This window comes from Micromys minutus, assembly GCF_963924665.1.
Source record: "Micromys minutus genome assembly, chromosome: 1".
NCBI lineage: Eukaryota > Metazoa > Chordata > Mammalia > Rodentia > Muridae > Micromys > Micromys minutus.
The window spans coordinates 32,828,901-32,845,982 of record NC_137969.1 but is presented as its reverse complement, the minus strand read 5'-3'; the positions used below and the strand labels follow the sequence as shown (position 1 = coordinate 32,845,982).

Below are 17,082 nucleotides of genomic sequence, written 5' to 3'. Positions count from 1 at the left end.
GGGAGGGGGACAGGGGAAGGGAAGGGATTGGTGGAAAGGGGATCACCTGAAATGTAATACAGAGAGTATCCAATGAGAGAGAGAGAGAGAGAGAGAGAGAGAGAGAGAGAGAGAGAGAGAGAGAAACACAAAAACTTTTTGGGTGCTCATCCATGAAGAAAACTGTCTTTCTCTGTCAGAAGCCATTGTTTTCCTGCAGCTCTAAATTTCACAAGGCTCCGCCCAGAAAGCTAGGCTTCTCTCTTGGTGTTAATTGGCTTAAGAAATATCACTGACACTCATTCATTCGTATGATGTCACAAGTCTCCTTGCTCATTCCTCCCCCACGGTCAAAGCCTCATTGCCACTGATCTTTCATGGCCTCCGTAGCTTTGTCTTTCCCAGAATGCTTTATGTTGTAAACACAAATTGTGTAGCATTTTCAGATTGGCTTCTGTCTCTTGGTAATACCCTGTTAAGCTACTTCCACGGCTATTCATAGGTCACTGGCTTCTTTCCTTGTGTATAGTACAGGAGAGTATATATGTGTGTTTGTACAGATCTGTGTACATATGGGTGAGGCGTAGGCCCATCTTGTATACCTCCTCAGATTTCCTACACTTTATTTTTGTAGCAGAGTCTCACATCATACCTATAGGTCATTGATGTGGCTAGACCAGCTGGCCAATGAGCTGCAAGGACCCACCTGGTTCTGTCTTTCCAGTGCTGTTATTAGAGCTGTGCATTGCGTCACCCTGCTTGCTGGGGGTCTGAACTCAGATCCTCCACGACTGTAGCTTTCCTACAAGCTGTTTACCGACCGAAATGGCTCCCAGCCCGGGTGAAGCGGAGCTTATTTACACGGACAGCTAACTGAAGAATATCTGGTTTGCTTCTCAGTTTTGGCACAGATAAATATATCTTTTCTGGATAGTTTGTATTCTTTGTAGGTCTGTTCTGTAAAGTTAAACACATTAGCATGACCACAATACAACCAAAGAAAACTCTGTCGTTTATAGTGTGGAATATGTTCGAGGTGCCAAAACGATGAATTGGCCACAGCCACAGCAGAGGTCACAGGGACTTCCCCCAGGCTAGAGCTATGTCCCTGTGATTTCCAGCCTGGCTACCATTCAGAGGATTGACATCTCGTGTATACACAGCTATACAGACCTCATCGTTGTGTTGTTTATTATAGACAATGTCTTCCCACTCCAGAGAGGTAGAGGAAAATACAAGGAGCCTCTCGAGTAAGGCCTTGGGAAGTGTTTTTCTGAGCAGAGAGAGTGGCCTGTCCTTGTGTGGCCAGCCTTCCCCTTTCTCTTCTGATCCCTCGTGAGCAGACTGACCCTGAAAGGTAGACAGTGAGTAGAGAAACTCAGAACACCCAACTTTGTTTTAGATGTTCCCTGTTATCTTCCTAGATTGACACCCCCTGTTAAATCATCATTATGACCCCTGGCTGATTTGATTATTTGATTCTGCCTCTTAAAAGTATACTTGAAAAAATTTAAAAACCCGGAATGACTGGTATTCTTAAGCCACAACTATGTATCAACATTATATGAATGAATGAATGAATGAATGAATGAATGAATGAATAAATAAAAAACTGTGAAGAAAGAATCATGGTGACATGCCTCTCTGGAAGGATTCTCCTCGTGGGGTTGAGTGGGTGCCATTGTCTCATTCTACTCCATGGATGTATGGATGGAGCTCCTCATGGTCAGAGCCGATAGGCATCTTGCCTATACCACCCTCTGCATCTGTGTTAGCAGCAAAGCTCAGTTTTTAGTCCTACATGACTGGTGCCATAGGCCAGAGTGCCTCTGCTGGGTTTAATATCTCTGATCATAAGAGGTTTATTCTAATAGTTCTCAGGCTCCTTAACTAGCACTCATCCAGTGGTTGTTATACTCAGTCATTGTCCTTGTTAGAAATGAAATATTTCTTGTCCATTTCAGCACATTGTTTTTAATACAGTATTTTATTGGTTCTTTGAGAAGTTCATATACTGATGGCTGTGGGGTCATCTGCTGAAGCGTGGCTCACCTCCCAGGAACTACACCCTGTAAAGAAAACTGGCTCCAACTTCCTTTACCAGAAATCAGCAGTTACTGGTTTCTCAGCTAGGCTAGGGATTGGGGCTTGGGTGTCTCTATCGGCTTTGTTGAAATGCTGAATGGCTTGATCTTGTGTTGCTGTGAGTTCAGGACTGTAGTGGTCATGGTGTATCTGGAAGACATTGTTTTGCCCCAGTCCTCTGTGAGCCCTGGCTCTTACTGTGCATCCACCCCCTCTTCCATAATGTTCCGAGTCTTACATGGAGAAGTGTATTATAGGTATCCCCTGTATGGCTACAGCTCACCGTTTTAAAATACATTGTCCCATCTTTTAAGATAACATTATTGTTTTTTTAATGGGTGGGTTTTCCTACTGTTAAGCCTTCATGTCAAACCTTGTATTCTGTTTAATTATCTGCCTTATGAGCCTTAATTTCACACTGTTTTCAGCTTCTTTCCTTTAATCCATAACATACCAGGAGTGTGGATTTCCATTCCACCGCACGCTATCAAGGCAAGGATTCAGCTCAGCTGATTTGAGGGCGGGGCTCACATCACCCTTGCCTGAGGGTTAGCTATGATCATTTGGAATACCTGTAACACAGGCATGTATCAAAAAAGTAGGGCTATTCAGATCTCTGATCACTGTAAAACCCTTCCCCCATCTGAATTTCATTTGTCATCCTGATTCTAGACTTCTGCTGAGGTCCTTGGAAATGTCCCATATCTTCACAGTAGAAGCCGAGACCCAGTAACATAGCAGTCAGTTCAGGATGAGAAACTTGATGCTAATGCCATTATGACTTTGATCCAGTAGCTGAAACAATTTGTTTCTGTATTTTAAGCCTCGGTTCTTAATTGTTTCTTCTTGAAACGGAGGAGGAATGTGAGCTATCCTATAAAAAAGAGGCTCTTTCAAGAGACTTCCCATAGGTCTGTAGATAGTCTGACTGTTTAGATTAGTGCTCTGTGAAAATAATTTAATAAAAATCGTGTGCTTCTTTTTTTAAAAACTAAAAAGTATGGCGGCAGTGCTTAAATGAAGAGGCTGGTAAATGACGCCCGAACCTGTTCCTGTGCAGCCGCATCATACTGGGAAGAGGGGGAGGTGGGCTGGAAGTTCTCTAAACCAGAGACCACTCTGAGCCTCAGCCAGCTCTGTCCCTGCCTCTCCCCCTTTCCTGGGCTTGTCCTTCGTGTCTGATCCTTTTCCATTCCCGTCTGCAGTTTATATAACAAGTTTGCTGGTGGATTTTGCAAATACAATGCAAGTCTCCGTTCTTTGTGGGTCTGTAGGACTCCATTGTGTAATTCAGCTCTTCACAGCCTTCTGTCCGGTTAGCCTGACTCCAGTTTTTCAGTGCTACAAGCCCAGCTCAAAGGATCATCTTTCTGCTTGATTCTCCTGAATTCGACATACTGCTTTAAGGAAACCTCCCAGAAGTATCATTTCACGGAGTTAAAATATGTGGATCTGAGACCGATTTTAAGTGGAAAGCTCTCAGCACAGGAGCTTCCTGTGGCGGTCTGAAGAACACTATCCTGTTTAATCGTGTCATGAAGTGTCACAGCTCCTAGTCTTCCCCTCAACAGGAGCACTTGCCCCTGCAGGCCACGCGTTCTCTGGGAGCTTGACTCTGTGGGAGATGTTGCTGGCCTGCTGTCATAGTCATAGGGGATTTGCCTCCAGAGGCGTTATTTCTCCCAACATTCCCCAACACCAGGCTCCTGCCTGGCACCTCAGATGGACCAGTCCTTATCAGGAAGCTCCCTGTGGTGTCTCCAAGACAGCAGTCTAGTCTGTGGTTTCCTGTGAACCTCATCTAGGTGTGCCAAGTCTATGGGATTTTTATAGTAGTTAGGACAGAAACACACACACACACACACACACACACACACACAGAGGCATAGGCATAGTCATACTAGCGCACGTGATGCCTTTTGAAACACTGTGAGCTACAGGACAGGATTAAAGGCAGACTATTCACCGTCCCGAAGTCTGTTTCCCATTTTCCAAGCTCTCCAGCGTCTGTTCACGGCACACATGCTTTTGATTTTATAGTTCTAATCATAGCAGAGATGGTTGATTCTGCTTTTCCAATTACCTGCTAACCAATTTTCCATGTAGCTATATAATTTCTGTGATTACCATTTGCTGGTTGCTTCGTATTTCTTTGAGAGGATGAATTTAACCCTTTTCTTATTCTCAGACATAATCTGTTTTTTTTTCTTGCTGTAATGCATACACACATGCATGACCATCCTCTCCTGTAGATTAGCCCTATCGTATGCTTATGACAGATTTTCTCTTTGAATCTTTGAAGAAGTAGCACCTTGAAGTTGTTTCTAGTCTCTTTAGCGCCTCCTGATAAAATGTACCTCAGTTGTCTAAAATGGGTTTAGGTTACCCCAGCATAAAAGGTACTCATTTTACCAGAGCTTTGTGGGCTTTAAGCCTTGGGCAGTGTGAATGTTAACAACCTTTGACACTGTGCTCTCCTTCTCAAGAGAGTCCAGGAAAACCCCCAGTTTAGACGGGAGCTGATGTGCGGGTAAACCACCAAGGCAGTTCCTCTGCAGTGCTCTCCCCTGGGACTGTCAGGCAGTTCTGAACATTGGAGTTGTCCATGACATTTGTTCTAGCAAAGTCACCTTTACTTGACCTCAGAGATAGGTGACACTACCACACTACCGATGTTCCTTACCATTTGCGACCAGGCAGGATAAGAATAGGCTGTTCTTTGGGGTTCTTACTTCAGTCTCCATACATTTCGGGTGATTGTGATAATGCTAACCATTGTCTTTTCTCTTGCTGAGGCCAGGAAAGGTCCTTGATGAACAGGACACTTCCCTCACCAATAGGCCACCCCCTTGGCACTGGAACAGTGTATCTTTAATACTGGGGAGTGGAGAGTATGTGTTTACCAGTGCTTCTAGTCTGGGCCACACATCCAACTTGTTCCTAATCCCTTCCTCTTCTGGTTGACCTTTCTCCATGTGTCGGAGCTTGTATGTCCCCAACAGCCCTGGCTAATGCGCTTCTCACCTCCTCTCCGTTGTCTTGCAGCCTGCAACGTTTGGTACTTAAACTCTGTGGAAATGGAGTCCCTCACCGGTCACCAGGCAGTCCAGAAGGCCCTGAGTATGACCTTGGTTCAAGAACCTCCTCCAGTGTCTACAGTGGTACACTTCAAGGTGTCAGCCCAGGGCATCACCCTGACTGACAATCAGAGAAAGTAAGTCTTGACCGGGGAATTGTAGGATAGAAAGGCCTGAGGTCAGCATTGGCTGACTTAGTCATTTTTCATTCTATTCTTTGAGACAGGGTCTCTTAGTAAACCTGGAACTCAAGTATTTCGCTAGACTGGCTGAGATATGCCCAATGCAGGCAACTTCCCTAGTCTCTCTAGTACTGGACTTAGAAATTCCCATCAACATGCCCAGCTTTTACATAGGTGCTGGGGGTTTGAACTTAGGTCCTCACGCTTGCCCTTTAAATGCTGCCCACGAGCCAGCTCTCTAGCCCCAAAGTTATTTTCTGTTAAGGATGCAGAATCTTTTAAGTCATTGCTTTAGAGCCACTGAGATGGAGCAGAATCTACTGTCTTCTGCTTTGGCATCATTACAACTTGTGGGCAGCTCATTTTGGTCAAAGTAGCAGAGTGTGGTATTGGGAGCCCTTGTAGCAAATGCATGGGACATAGCCCAGACCATCCTGAGCCCTCTGTGCACCATAGTCTCCCGAAAGGCCATCATACCCGCAGTCCCCAGGGCCAGTTCTTCAAGTGAGACATTATCTTCATTGTCCTAAGTTGCTGACTAGCTTGAAGACAGAATCTTAGGATGAAGCAGTTGGGCTAAGAGCATGGCTTTGCTGGTCAAGGCATCTTCCCACTCTTGCAGCAGATGACCCTGAGCAAATGCCTCAACTCTCTGATGTCTGGTTTCTTCTTCTTTTTGAACCCATGCCAAAATACCTACCTCAGACATTAGTAACTCAACATGTCCTCCAAGGTGCTGTTGATGTGAGCTCAGCCTTGGGAGAGCCAAGAGGTCCAGTGGTCCTGAGCTTCTTTGGTGTCTTACCATTTGCCCCACCAGATCCTCAGGGCTCTTGGGTCCATCCATTTCTTCCCTGTTGTTGACTCTTTCCTTCTTCCTGATGCTTCTGATGGCCAATACTCTTCCGCCCAGCTTTCGATTGTTAATTGTTCAAGAACACGTACTCTGGTCCTCTCCCCAATAACAAGTAGAGGCATCAAGTGGTTTCTACTCCATAAATCGTCCCACTGGGGAAATAAGAACCTACCTAGCCCATTACCCATCTACCCATTCATCACTAAACTCCTGGGAAAGGAACTACACTCTCTCTACCTACCCAACAGGCTCTTCTTCCGGAGGCATTACCCTGTGAGCAGTGTGATTTTCTGCGCTTTGGACCCACAAAACAGGAAGTAAGAATCTTACATTCTTATAACAGAAATACACCCTTTTATCCTTTCATTTAAAGAAGTTAACACTAAATCCTTCTTCTCTTCAATTCTCAAGGTGGATCAAAGATGGCCCTTCTTCCAAGTAAGTTGCCAGTGTTTCTACTCCATTTGAAAATCATAGTGCACAGCTGACCTCAGCTCTAGATTTGCTTGTTTAAAAGGCCAAACAAAACAATGTAGTCATTGTTGGTGGGAACGTTTGTTTGAGTTAAACTGAAAGTAGAAAACAAGAGAGTAGGTGTTCTGCTATCAGAGCCCAGACCTGGGTGGTGTTGGCTTGTCTTTGCAGTGAGATGGAGGTGCTCTGTCTATACTGTGTCTGCAGTGTCCTTTACATGCTGAGACAGAGTTCTTAATACAGCCATTTCAGAGAGTGACGGTACTGCGCAGCACCCCAGATCTGTGTGTTCAAGCAGGGGTGAAGCCCGTCGGAAACAGTTCCCGATCTCGAGGGAGTCTGTTTTCTTCCCTTGGCCAGCGAGTTCTCATTCTCCCTGCCCTGTACTGCCATCAAGATGGTCAGAGGAGCCCGATTCTCACCCTCCCTGCAGGCCCACTTCTCACTGCTCTGGAGAACTAGTCAGTAGTAGCAGACAGCCACAACTTCCGGACCTGATCATAGTCGCGTGGCTTGTTTAGGGTGTCTACTCTGGGCTCGACTGGGAGCTTCTAGTGTTTTTCCTGGAGGTCTAAAGCCCCGATCTTTTATGGGAGACCTTGATTTCGCATAGCCAGCTGGAGCTCAGGGCTCCATAGAAGGTGCCTGGAGCACCCCTAGACCTCCAGAAGAGGTGCCAAGGAGCGAGCAGAGCCTCAGCTTTGATTGAAAGTAGGGTAGCATTCTCCTAGGCTCAGTGCTCCTTCTGCCCACAGTAGTTTCCAAGGTCTCTAAGCTAGTGCTTGGCACATGGGTACCTGCAGGCGCAGCCTGTCGTGCTCCCAGGTTGCTACTGTGAGAAAGAGAAAGCCTGCACGCATGCGTGGTGCTACACACTTTGCACCTCTGACCTAGACTTGTCTTTTGCAGAGTCTTTGGATTTGTGGCCCGGAAGCAGGGCAGTGCTACAGATAACGTATGCCACCTGTTTGCAGAGCATGACCCCGAGCAGCCTGCCAGTGCCATTGTCAACTTTGTGTCAAAGGTCATGATCGGCTCCCCTAAGAAGATCTAAGCCCCTCCTAGCCAGACCTGCCAGATGCCTCATAGGGCTCTCAACATGGCAGTGGGGTGAGGTGGGGCCCCCATTTGTGACAATCCTCCCATTCCAGACTCAAGAGGGGGAGACTATGGCAACTCTTCAAACCGAGAACAAACAATGTCACCCCAGATTGGCCTTAGAGAAGCTTCTCATCCGACACACCTATATAGTCAGGCGCATTTTGAGTGGATGGATCTTGGCCCTAGAAATGCCGCTCCAGGACAAGGAGGAAGTATAGAAGACAAGGCTGCCCCGAATCCCTGACTCTCTAGCGTGTGTATGGATGGGGAGCGCCCGTCATGCCTGACGGGGCAGAGTAACCACGGCACCCACTCAGTAGACGAGACTCACTTGTCAACAGAAATGCTTCGCCCAGTGGCTCTCTCGTCCTCTCTTTCTACAGTGACAGTGATGAGACCGAGGAGGGGTTGCATGGTCGGTGAAGGTTTGAGCAGGTTGGAACATGGTGGGGAGCTAAGTCGGGGCAGTGGAAGGGATCTGAGGTGAGGGCGGTGGAGGAACATTGGTGTTAAGAGAGCCCACAGCTGGTGGAAAGGACTCCGGGATGCTCCTCTCAGGTCGCTACAAGGGCTGTGGAAAGCCAAGAGGATCTCGAGAGGAGAACAAGAAGATGGACTCGAAAAATGCCATTTTATATAATATATATATTACTTATGCCAAATTATTTATAGCCGCTTGCCATTGCCACAGCGTTCCCACGTCAGATGCTGCAGCCGACTCAGCTGTGATTGCTAGGAGACTTGTCCCCTCGCAGACACACCAGAGACAGCTGGCCCTTCAACTGGAAGGGGAGCAGTGGTCTCAGGGTGACGCCACACAGTCCTTCCCCTTTAGTACTGCCAAATGGATTTGCCTCAAGCAGCCTACCCTCTACTTGGCACAGCGACATGTCTTGGCCACATGAGGATGGTTTCTTTCCTGATGGGAACGTCTGGGAGAAATGGGAAACTAAGACACCGGCATCAGTCTTCTGCAGGACTGGCTGGGCCATCATCCAAAGTGCATGTGGCCTTTCTAAGCTGTTACCATGATTCTCCTGTGGCACCTGCAGGTTCCGAGGGGGGACTCTGTGGGTGTCTGGAGAGGGAGAAGGGATGAAGAGAAAGATTGAGAATTCACAGGCTACATTTGATTTGCTGAGTCATCTTGGTTACTGAGTCGGGTGTGATGGTTCATGCTAAGAATCTTGTACCCCACTGCTGCAGGCTTCCTGCCTGCGTCTATCAGCGCCCAGAGATTCCAAAAAAGGAAGTGAGCCCATCACCTCCCAGAGGAAACATGGAGCAGGGCTATGTGAAGACAAAGCCAGGGTCTCCTCGGTTAGAACAGTCTTCCCCAGGAAGACTTGAGCATCCCTGTCCCAGCCTGAAATTCCCACCTTTGGCTTCTAAAATCCAGACCTAGCTTCCATATCTCACAGCCAGGAAAGGCTACAGTTTTAAGCTGGGATTTTTTTTTTTTTTGTGGTGAATTCTGTTTCAAAGAGAGCAGAGATGTAACCACATGTAGAATTGGAATCAACTCTGTCAGAGTGAGTGTAGTGTGTGTGTGTGTCTGTGTGTGTGTGTGTGTATGTGCGCGTGCGTGCAGGTGGACCATTCCACTTTTAGCTCAAGTGTATGTCTGTGTGTGTACAGGTGGACCATTCCACTTTTTAGCTCCTATTGATGCACCAAAAGCAAGTGCCTCATTTCTGTGCCAAATGTTTGCCTTGGTCTTTAAGGACCTCCTTTGTGGACACTCAGATATGCCACCATTCCCTAGAGGCCCCATGTCTTCCACAGAGGCTTCTAGTGTTTCAGTTACTCATATGCAGCTAAACTCCAGCTTGGGAAAAGAGCGGGGGCTGCAGTTTGTGCCCTGTCTAAGAAGTACCACATCCTATGATGGTTTATATGCAGATGTGGCCCAAAGACCACAGGCTCACTCCCTTATCCTTATGCTGGAGGCAGAGGTGGGGGGAGCATCTAATTAGAAATCAGTTGGGCAGAGCCGATGCCCAGCCTTCCAGCGAATTGAATGCCACAAAGGTTGGCATGAAATGCATCCAAGAAGCCACGTGAATGTGCTTAAGAAACTGACTGACCAGGTCTGGTCTTTACTCAAGGTAGTGGTAGTCAAGGACATCTAAAAATTTGCTCTGAAGAAGCACAGGAAGACAGCTCCACAACTGTCTGCAGCAACTGGTAGGGCAAGGTTCTGTCTTCTGTGCGTGACGTGTGTTTAGAAGAACAAGAAGAGACCAGTGTCATAGACTATACTATGTGCTCAGAAATACTGGGAAGAGGTATCATCCAGGCTTTTGCAACAAGGCCATCGGTTGGGCACAGTTAGTATATTATTCTGTGAGTAAATTCAGTGATGTCCCACCACTTCCGATAGATAGCCAGGGTCCCGTTAACCTTCTCATTAATGGCCTTATAGTTTCCAGTGTTGGGCTGTTTCCATGTTAAAAGCCACACTGCATTTATCCTGTGTCAGAGACATTGTAATGTCGTATCTGTCTTATCTATTAGTGCATTTCTCACTACTCTATATTGTAAAGCATATATATCCAGTATGTAAATGAGTGTTCTATAAACCTTTTGTATAGGCATTTCCTCTGCTCTTTAAATATCAACCTTATTCAGAGTATAATAAAAATTATGACCTTGGTAAGTCTAATGATGCTTTTTTACAAAAACCCCTGTTGTGCATGTGCGTATGTACCTATACATTTACTCCTGTGTGGTTGTGAGAGCTCACCAGCCTGCCATGTGTAAAGATTAGTTGACAGCCTTAGTTGTTGGTCCTTGACTCCAGCAACTTTATTTAAAATAATCTCTTACTGTTTCACACACATTTCAGGCTAGTTCTAGAAGCTTCCTGGGGTTCTTATCCCCCCCCCCCACCTCACATTTGACACTGGGATTATGGACACACCACACCAGATTTACATGGGTTTTGGCTATTTGAAGTCAAGTGGTCAAGCTTATGTGACAAGTACTTTCCCCCCTACTGATCCATCCACCTTGCTCCAAACAGTCACTTTTGCACCCCAGACTGTATGTTGAGTCTCTGTGTGCATTGTGTGTGTGTGCACGTGTGTGCTGATATGTCTGACTGCCAGGGTTTGAGTTCGGGTTTTCGGTTTTTTTTCCCCCTGATGTCTGTTTTTTGGATCATTGTTCTAACTACTTACATGTTTTGCTTTTGAGAACGGATTGTAGGATGGCTAGCCAAAGACACTGAAAAAATTATATCCAAATTATCTTTAAATTGCCAAGCCAGGTATGATGGCACACACTTGCAATGCCAGCACTTGGGAGGCAGAGGAAGAAAGACTGATAATGTTTTCCAGGTCAGCCAGTGGTGCACACCGAGACCTTGCCAAAAAAAATTAGGACTGGAGAGATGGCTCAGTGGTTATAAGCACTGGCTGTTTTTCCAAAGGACCTGAGTTCAATCCCAGCACCCACATGGCAGCTCACAAATCATCTGTAATTCTAGTTCCAGGGGCTCTCACACCCTCACACAGACATACATGTAAGCAAACCACCAATGGACATTAAAATAAAAATTAATAACAGCAAAAGGTGAAATTAGGATCTTGGGAACTTGGGAGGCTAACACAGGAGTTGGCTGTTAGTGTGGACTTGCATAATGAACTCCAGGCTAGCCTGAGTTACAAAGTGGGGCACTTCAAAACCCAGGTATTTTTTAAGAAGTCAAGGTGGTGGCCTGGTAAGGTAGCTCAGAAGCAACAACAACAAAAACCCAAACCAAACAACCAAAAACCAAAAAACAACGCTTTGCTGCTCAAGCCTAATGGCCTGGGTTCAGTTCCTGGAACCTGAGGTCCATAGGAGATCCAACTCCTGAAGGTTCCTCGGACCTCCGTACACGTTTCACACAGTGCAACAATAAATAACATCTTTTAGGGCTGGAGAGGTGGCTCAGTGGTTAGGAGCACTGTTTGTTCTCCCAGAGCTCCAGAGTTCAATTCCCACCACTTCATGGTGGCTCACAGCCATCTGTGATGGGATTGGATGCCCTCTTCTGGTGTGTCTGAGGACAGCGACGGTGTGTGCGGGGACGATGGCGACCCTGCGGTGGTTTTGGTGCACTGCATTTGTAGCCAAGTTCCATGCTTGTACCGTGAAAGGACTCTGGCTAGCTCTGCCTGCAGTCTGAACATCCTCATCCTGGAGCAGCCAGGATACCCAGTACATACATAGCTCTCAACTCCCCTCTGACTTCCTTGGACTGAGATTTGCTGGCGTTTTGTTCCCTTGAACTGATCCCATCCTTCTGCGTCAGGGGTCAGAACCAAGATCCACTGAGCCCAGTCTGAATATGGACAGATAAACACAGCCAGCAGTTGCTCTGTGGCCCACATTTCCTATGGTTTTGGCCTCCGAGCCTTCTAATGACCTTGGGCTCCTGTCATCTACACACACATCCTGCAGGAAGGACGGTTGGACAATAATGCAGGGGTTTGCTTCAGAGCTGAGAGCAGACAACGGTAGGTTCAATCCCAACTGGAAGCTGCCAGTGGATCCCCGAAGCCACTGCCTGGCTCTTAACAGGGTCCCAACAGGTTGTAAACATGAGTAGCACATATGTAAAGATCGTTACTGAATGTGATGTCTAGGCACCGTTGGTATTGGTTACAATGGCTGGGCTTGTAGAGCCAACATACTCATGTTTCTAAGCCCCTGGACACAGAATATCTAATGATTAAGGTGAGGGCTCAGTAGGCAGGAAGGAGTTGCTGTTCATGCCTCAGCACCTCTTGGCCTAGATCCCTGCACCTACCCTCTGGATCCTCAGTCTACCATGCAGTAGATGTTCAGGCACCCCATTCTGAGGACACAGGCATAGCTTCTGTGTCTTGTCCTAGGATTGGGTGGCCACAAGAGGGATCTTGGAAAATCTCTTGAGATAGGAGGGAGGATTCCTGGGCAGGCCTCAGAAGATGACCTAGAGTTGCCTGAATGAATGTGGGGCCTGGGAAATTACCGGAAAGGGTGATTTATGCCGCAGACATTGGCCATATCTGGACACATTGGTCAACGGGTTTGAGGGCTAAGGAAAATGCATAAGCCACAAATTTCATCACCAGGAATCAGAGGCTGCTCTGAAACCTGATCAGAGGCAATTGGATAAGGTGTGGACTCAATAAAATGACACTCAGCAGAATGACCAAGATGTGAGACGCTATTCCAAAGACTCCCAGGTGACTTGGAGGTTCAGAGAGGGTCCCACCATGAGAGCTCTCACCTGAGAGCTCTCAACCTCACCAGGGAAGCACAACTTCCCACAGGCAGGCGAAATCACTACATCAAATGTTACTCAAAGCCTCTCCCTGAAACACCCTCTTTCTTAGCTACAGATTCCCCTCTGTCCCTCAGCCAGCCTGGGCATGGGGCAAGGAGTCTAGTCAGCAGCACTGGGAAGCTGGGCTGTTTGATCCGTTAGAGGAACCACAGCCCACAGAGCAGACCTTCACCTGCTCACATAGCAGGGCTACTGTCTGATGAAGTAAAAGATTAAAGACCCCAAATCTGCTAAGCTCCTCGGTAATAGGCAAGATGTCTGAAATACAATGGAAAAATTACCTGTCATGCCTAAAAATGCTAGACATGGCTGAAAAAGATTATGCCAATGTCTAGATGCACCAGATTTCAAAGTATTGGTTAAAAAAAAAAAAAGAGCTTTAGCAAGCATATACAAATTCTATTGAAGGAAAAATTAGAAAACCACCTAGAAGAAGCAGAGGCTACAAATTTAGAAATATGCTGATAGAAGTTTAAAATCAAACCTTCCTAGGAGGCTGCTCTGAAAAGCACAAGAAGTTTTGTTTGATTTACAGAATTCATGTAATAATGGTGAGTGTGGTGACACCTGCTTGTAACAGGAGCAGTGAGCAGTGTGACTGAGTGTCATGGAGATGCCAGCACTTGTCATGGAGATGCCAGCCAGCCAGTCTGGAGCACTTGGTGGGCTTCAGGCCAATAAGAGACACTGTTTCTGAGGAGGTAGATGTTGATCCTAAGGGTAACATGGAAGGTTACACATGCATGCACATGTACACACACACACACACACACACACACACACACACTAAGATGATGGGTATATTACTCCATTTCTACTGGTTACTATGTCTCATCACTCATATGCCTTCAATGTGCGCAATTTATTTTGTTTTAAAAATTCGTGACAAGAAATAAAAAAGCCTTTAAACTAAAGAGAAAGGGAAAAATTCTATAAGGAGCCACTGGGGAATTCTGGTCATGTACGGGCGCACACCAGCTCGAATGGCAGTGGTTTGTACGAAGCTATGAAAGACAGGACAAAGTCAGGTCCTCTAGAAGAGGAGTCAGTGCCCGTAACCACTGAGCCATCTCTCAAACCTCGTCATGTAACAAAAATGAAATACCCCAGACAACAGTAAACTCACCCATTCTATTGTAATTATCAGAGCAACCGTTGTAAAAGTGGGAGCGGGGCTAAATTCATTCACACTAAACATATCAAGACAGAATCTCTGAAAAATGCCAACACCTAGGAAGTAGAAGACAAGAGTAGAGAGACCAAAAATTAAACACAATAAGCTTAAAGTAAATATAGCAACAGAGTCACACTGACAACAGATTCGCACCAACACACTGTCATTTCCTTATATGTAAGTGACCTAACTGCACCAGTCAGAATACTTGTTGGCCGATTGGGGCAAGGAATAGCCCAGTCACGTGCTGTACACAAGAGACTTGAAGTCAGTCTCGCAGGATGGCTGAAAATAGAAAGATGTAAGAAGGGTAAATTATATGAACATTTTAAACAAATTAACCAACTAACCAAAGCCACCAGGCACCATTGACATGTAGGACAAACCACAGAAAGAGTAAAGTTGGTCATTTCCTCCCAATCCTCATGGAATGTTCATCAAAGTAAACCAAGCAGTCGGACAGACAAAATTCAACAGATGTATACACACAGAGTCTGTTCTTGTATAGTAATGAATTATGCTTGAAATCAACTCAGTGTCATAGTGGGAAAAAGCTCCTTACAAGTGGAAGATGGAGAACACTCTTCTGGGTAACAGGGTTTGGGTGGGGGCAGGGTAGGGGCAAGGAAGCCTGGTGTCTTACATAGAAATGAATGTTACCTAGAAAATAAAAGTAGCATCCACAGGGTATGATGAAGCAGCAGGGAGAGTGACATCTATAACTCTAAATGTATGTACTGAAAATAAAAGGTCGTACAGCAATGCCTGGATAAGGCCTGGCTGGGCTGGGCACCACTGCGACCCATCACCCCAATCTGTGCATTATCCACCCCACATACTGGAACCAGTGTGCTCCCTCAGTGGTGGATGGGGCCTGAGATGGAGCTCCTATTTGTCAACTCTTCAGACGCCCATTTAAAGAGTCTTAGAAACATCTACCATCACTTCATGAGGAGTTACAGAGGCTTCACAGCCTCAGTAGCTCCTTAACTTGAAGGTATGTAAGCTTGGGGCTATTCATTTCTTATTGAACAAGCCCCCAAGACTGGTATGTAAGGCAGCTGGGGCCAAATTCCGGGGGTACCCGGATAAAGTGATGCTCATCTTTTCTCCATCTGCTCTACTGCATGGCCAGCGTTTCTCTTCATGTATGGAGCTACTCTTCCAGCTTGCTATGGAAGGAAGCAAAGATGGATCTGGCAAGTGTCACTAAAAGCTTCCCCGAGTTGACAAAGGGCCTCCAGACCCTAGTCTGTGCATATGTCTTTGTAGGGTTGATACTAGATCCCAGAAACTCCACAGTCCCATGGACGATGCCAGGTCTCCTAGGTTCTGACTCTACATTGAATAGATTAAGTGCAGGGCACCACTATGGTGTTGATTGGTTTATGAGTCCAAGCTGCCACCCACTGAGAAGAGTCCCAGGAATCACTAGCCTGAGTACACACACCTACGTTTTCCCCTCCATCTGGTGGAGGATATGACCTCAAATTCTAAGTCAACAAGAGTTTCCTCCGTGCTCTGAGCTGATAAATCTCTAACCTCCTGCAGTAATAACTGGTTTATGATTAACTTTTTTAAACAGATGCAGTGGCCCTGCCTGTGTTTAACGGTTTGAACACGGGGAAGTGGCCTCAGAAACTAAGACGTGAATAGTTGGTGGTGGTCATGCTCGCTGAGTAGCTTGTTATCCTGACAGTAAGCCAGTCTCCACCCCCACACCACAAAGCTTAGGGTTGTGCCTTGGCCACCAGCAAAAGGAAAAACACAAAGAATGTGTTGTTTCACACTGCCCTTTCTACACCCTACCTTCCCTCTCTACTTTCTGTCTCAGGATGCCCAGCAAAGCAGCAGAGGACACCGCAGGAACTCAGTTCCTGACTCTGTGCACATATGCTTCCTGGCTTCCTTCTAAAGTGCAGGCTGCCTTCCATTTTAATGCCAAGATTCAAGCAAAACCTCCATCACCAGTGTGCCCTGCTCCCTCTGCCCCCAGCTTTGAGCGAGCCAGTTGTTGAGAATTTGGTGAGGTTGTCCTGCCCCCTAGTGGATAGCATAGCTTCCTACAGCCGAGTGTCTTCATAATCTTATTTCAGTTCGTCGTTGCCAGTTTAGAAGGGAAGGTCTGTGGAATGACAAACATTAGTTCCCTTAGAAAAGTGGTTCTCAACCTGATTGTCAAAACCCTTTTCAGGTGTCCTGTATTCTGCATATCTGATATTTATATTACGACTCACAACAGTAGCAAAATTACAATTATGAAGAAGTAAAGAAAATAACGTTATGGTTGGGGAATCACAACAACATGAAGAACTTTATTAAACGGAGGCAATATTAGGGAGGTTAAGAACCACTGCCTTAGAGGCAAAGAGCAGAGCTGATGAAGCCGTGTTCTTTCGGTCAGGGTTGGACTGAGACTCAATGGTAGCCCCTGGACTTAGTGCTTCCTGGCTATTGACAACTCCAGGCCTTGGTCCTCCCCTTAGTCACAGATGAAAGCTCATTAGGAGCGCAGAAGCCCAGAAAACAATCAAAAGAGCCTGGGGAGAGGTGTTTCCAGCAAGTGCTATTTTTACCCCGACTATAGCAGTAGTTGGAAAAATCCAACATTCAGACTTTGCAAAACTGAGATCAGTCTCATAAATCGTGTCACAAGACTGTTGTGTGTCTTCTGTAGAGGAGTTTCCCCAGAACAAAGGCAGCAAACGTGAGATAGTGAGGTTGGCTTTGAGGGAGACAGTCACCTGGAGGCTGGGGTGAGTCTATGTTTCAGCACATAAAGCACTGTCCTCACGTTTTCTTGGTCCCTCGGATGTCCCCCAGAGCTGAAGCAG

General features: G+C 46.4%; 1 protein-coding gene across 1 annotated transcript in view; it reads left to right on the top strand.

Moving 5' to 3' along the window:
• The window catches only part of TNS3 (tensin 3), a 176,091-nt gene extending 165,717 nt beyond the window's left edge, over nucleotides 1-10,374 (top strand). Inside the window, exons 27-30 of the mRNA XM_080940492.1 lie at nucleotides 5,110-5,278; nucleotides 6,428-6,496; nucleotides 6,591-6,617; nucleotides 7,563-10,374. Coding sequence (XP_080796618.1) covers nucleotides 5,110-5,278; nucleotides 6,428-6,496; nucleotides 6,591-6,617; nucleotides 7,563-7,707 — 410 coding nt within the window. The 3' untranslated portion in view covers nucleotides 7,708-10,374. The remainder of the gene's footprint in view (nucleotides 1-5,109; nucleotides 5,279-6,427; nucleotides 6,497-6,590; nucleotides 6,618-7,562) is intronic.
• The last annotated feature ends 6,708 nt before the right edge of the window (nucleotides 10,375-17,082 follow it).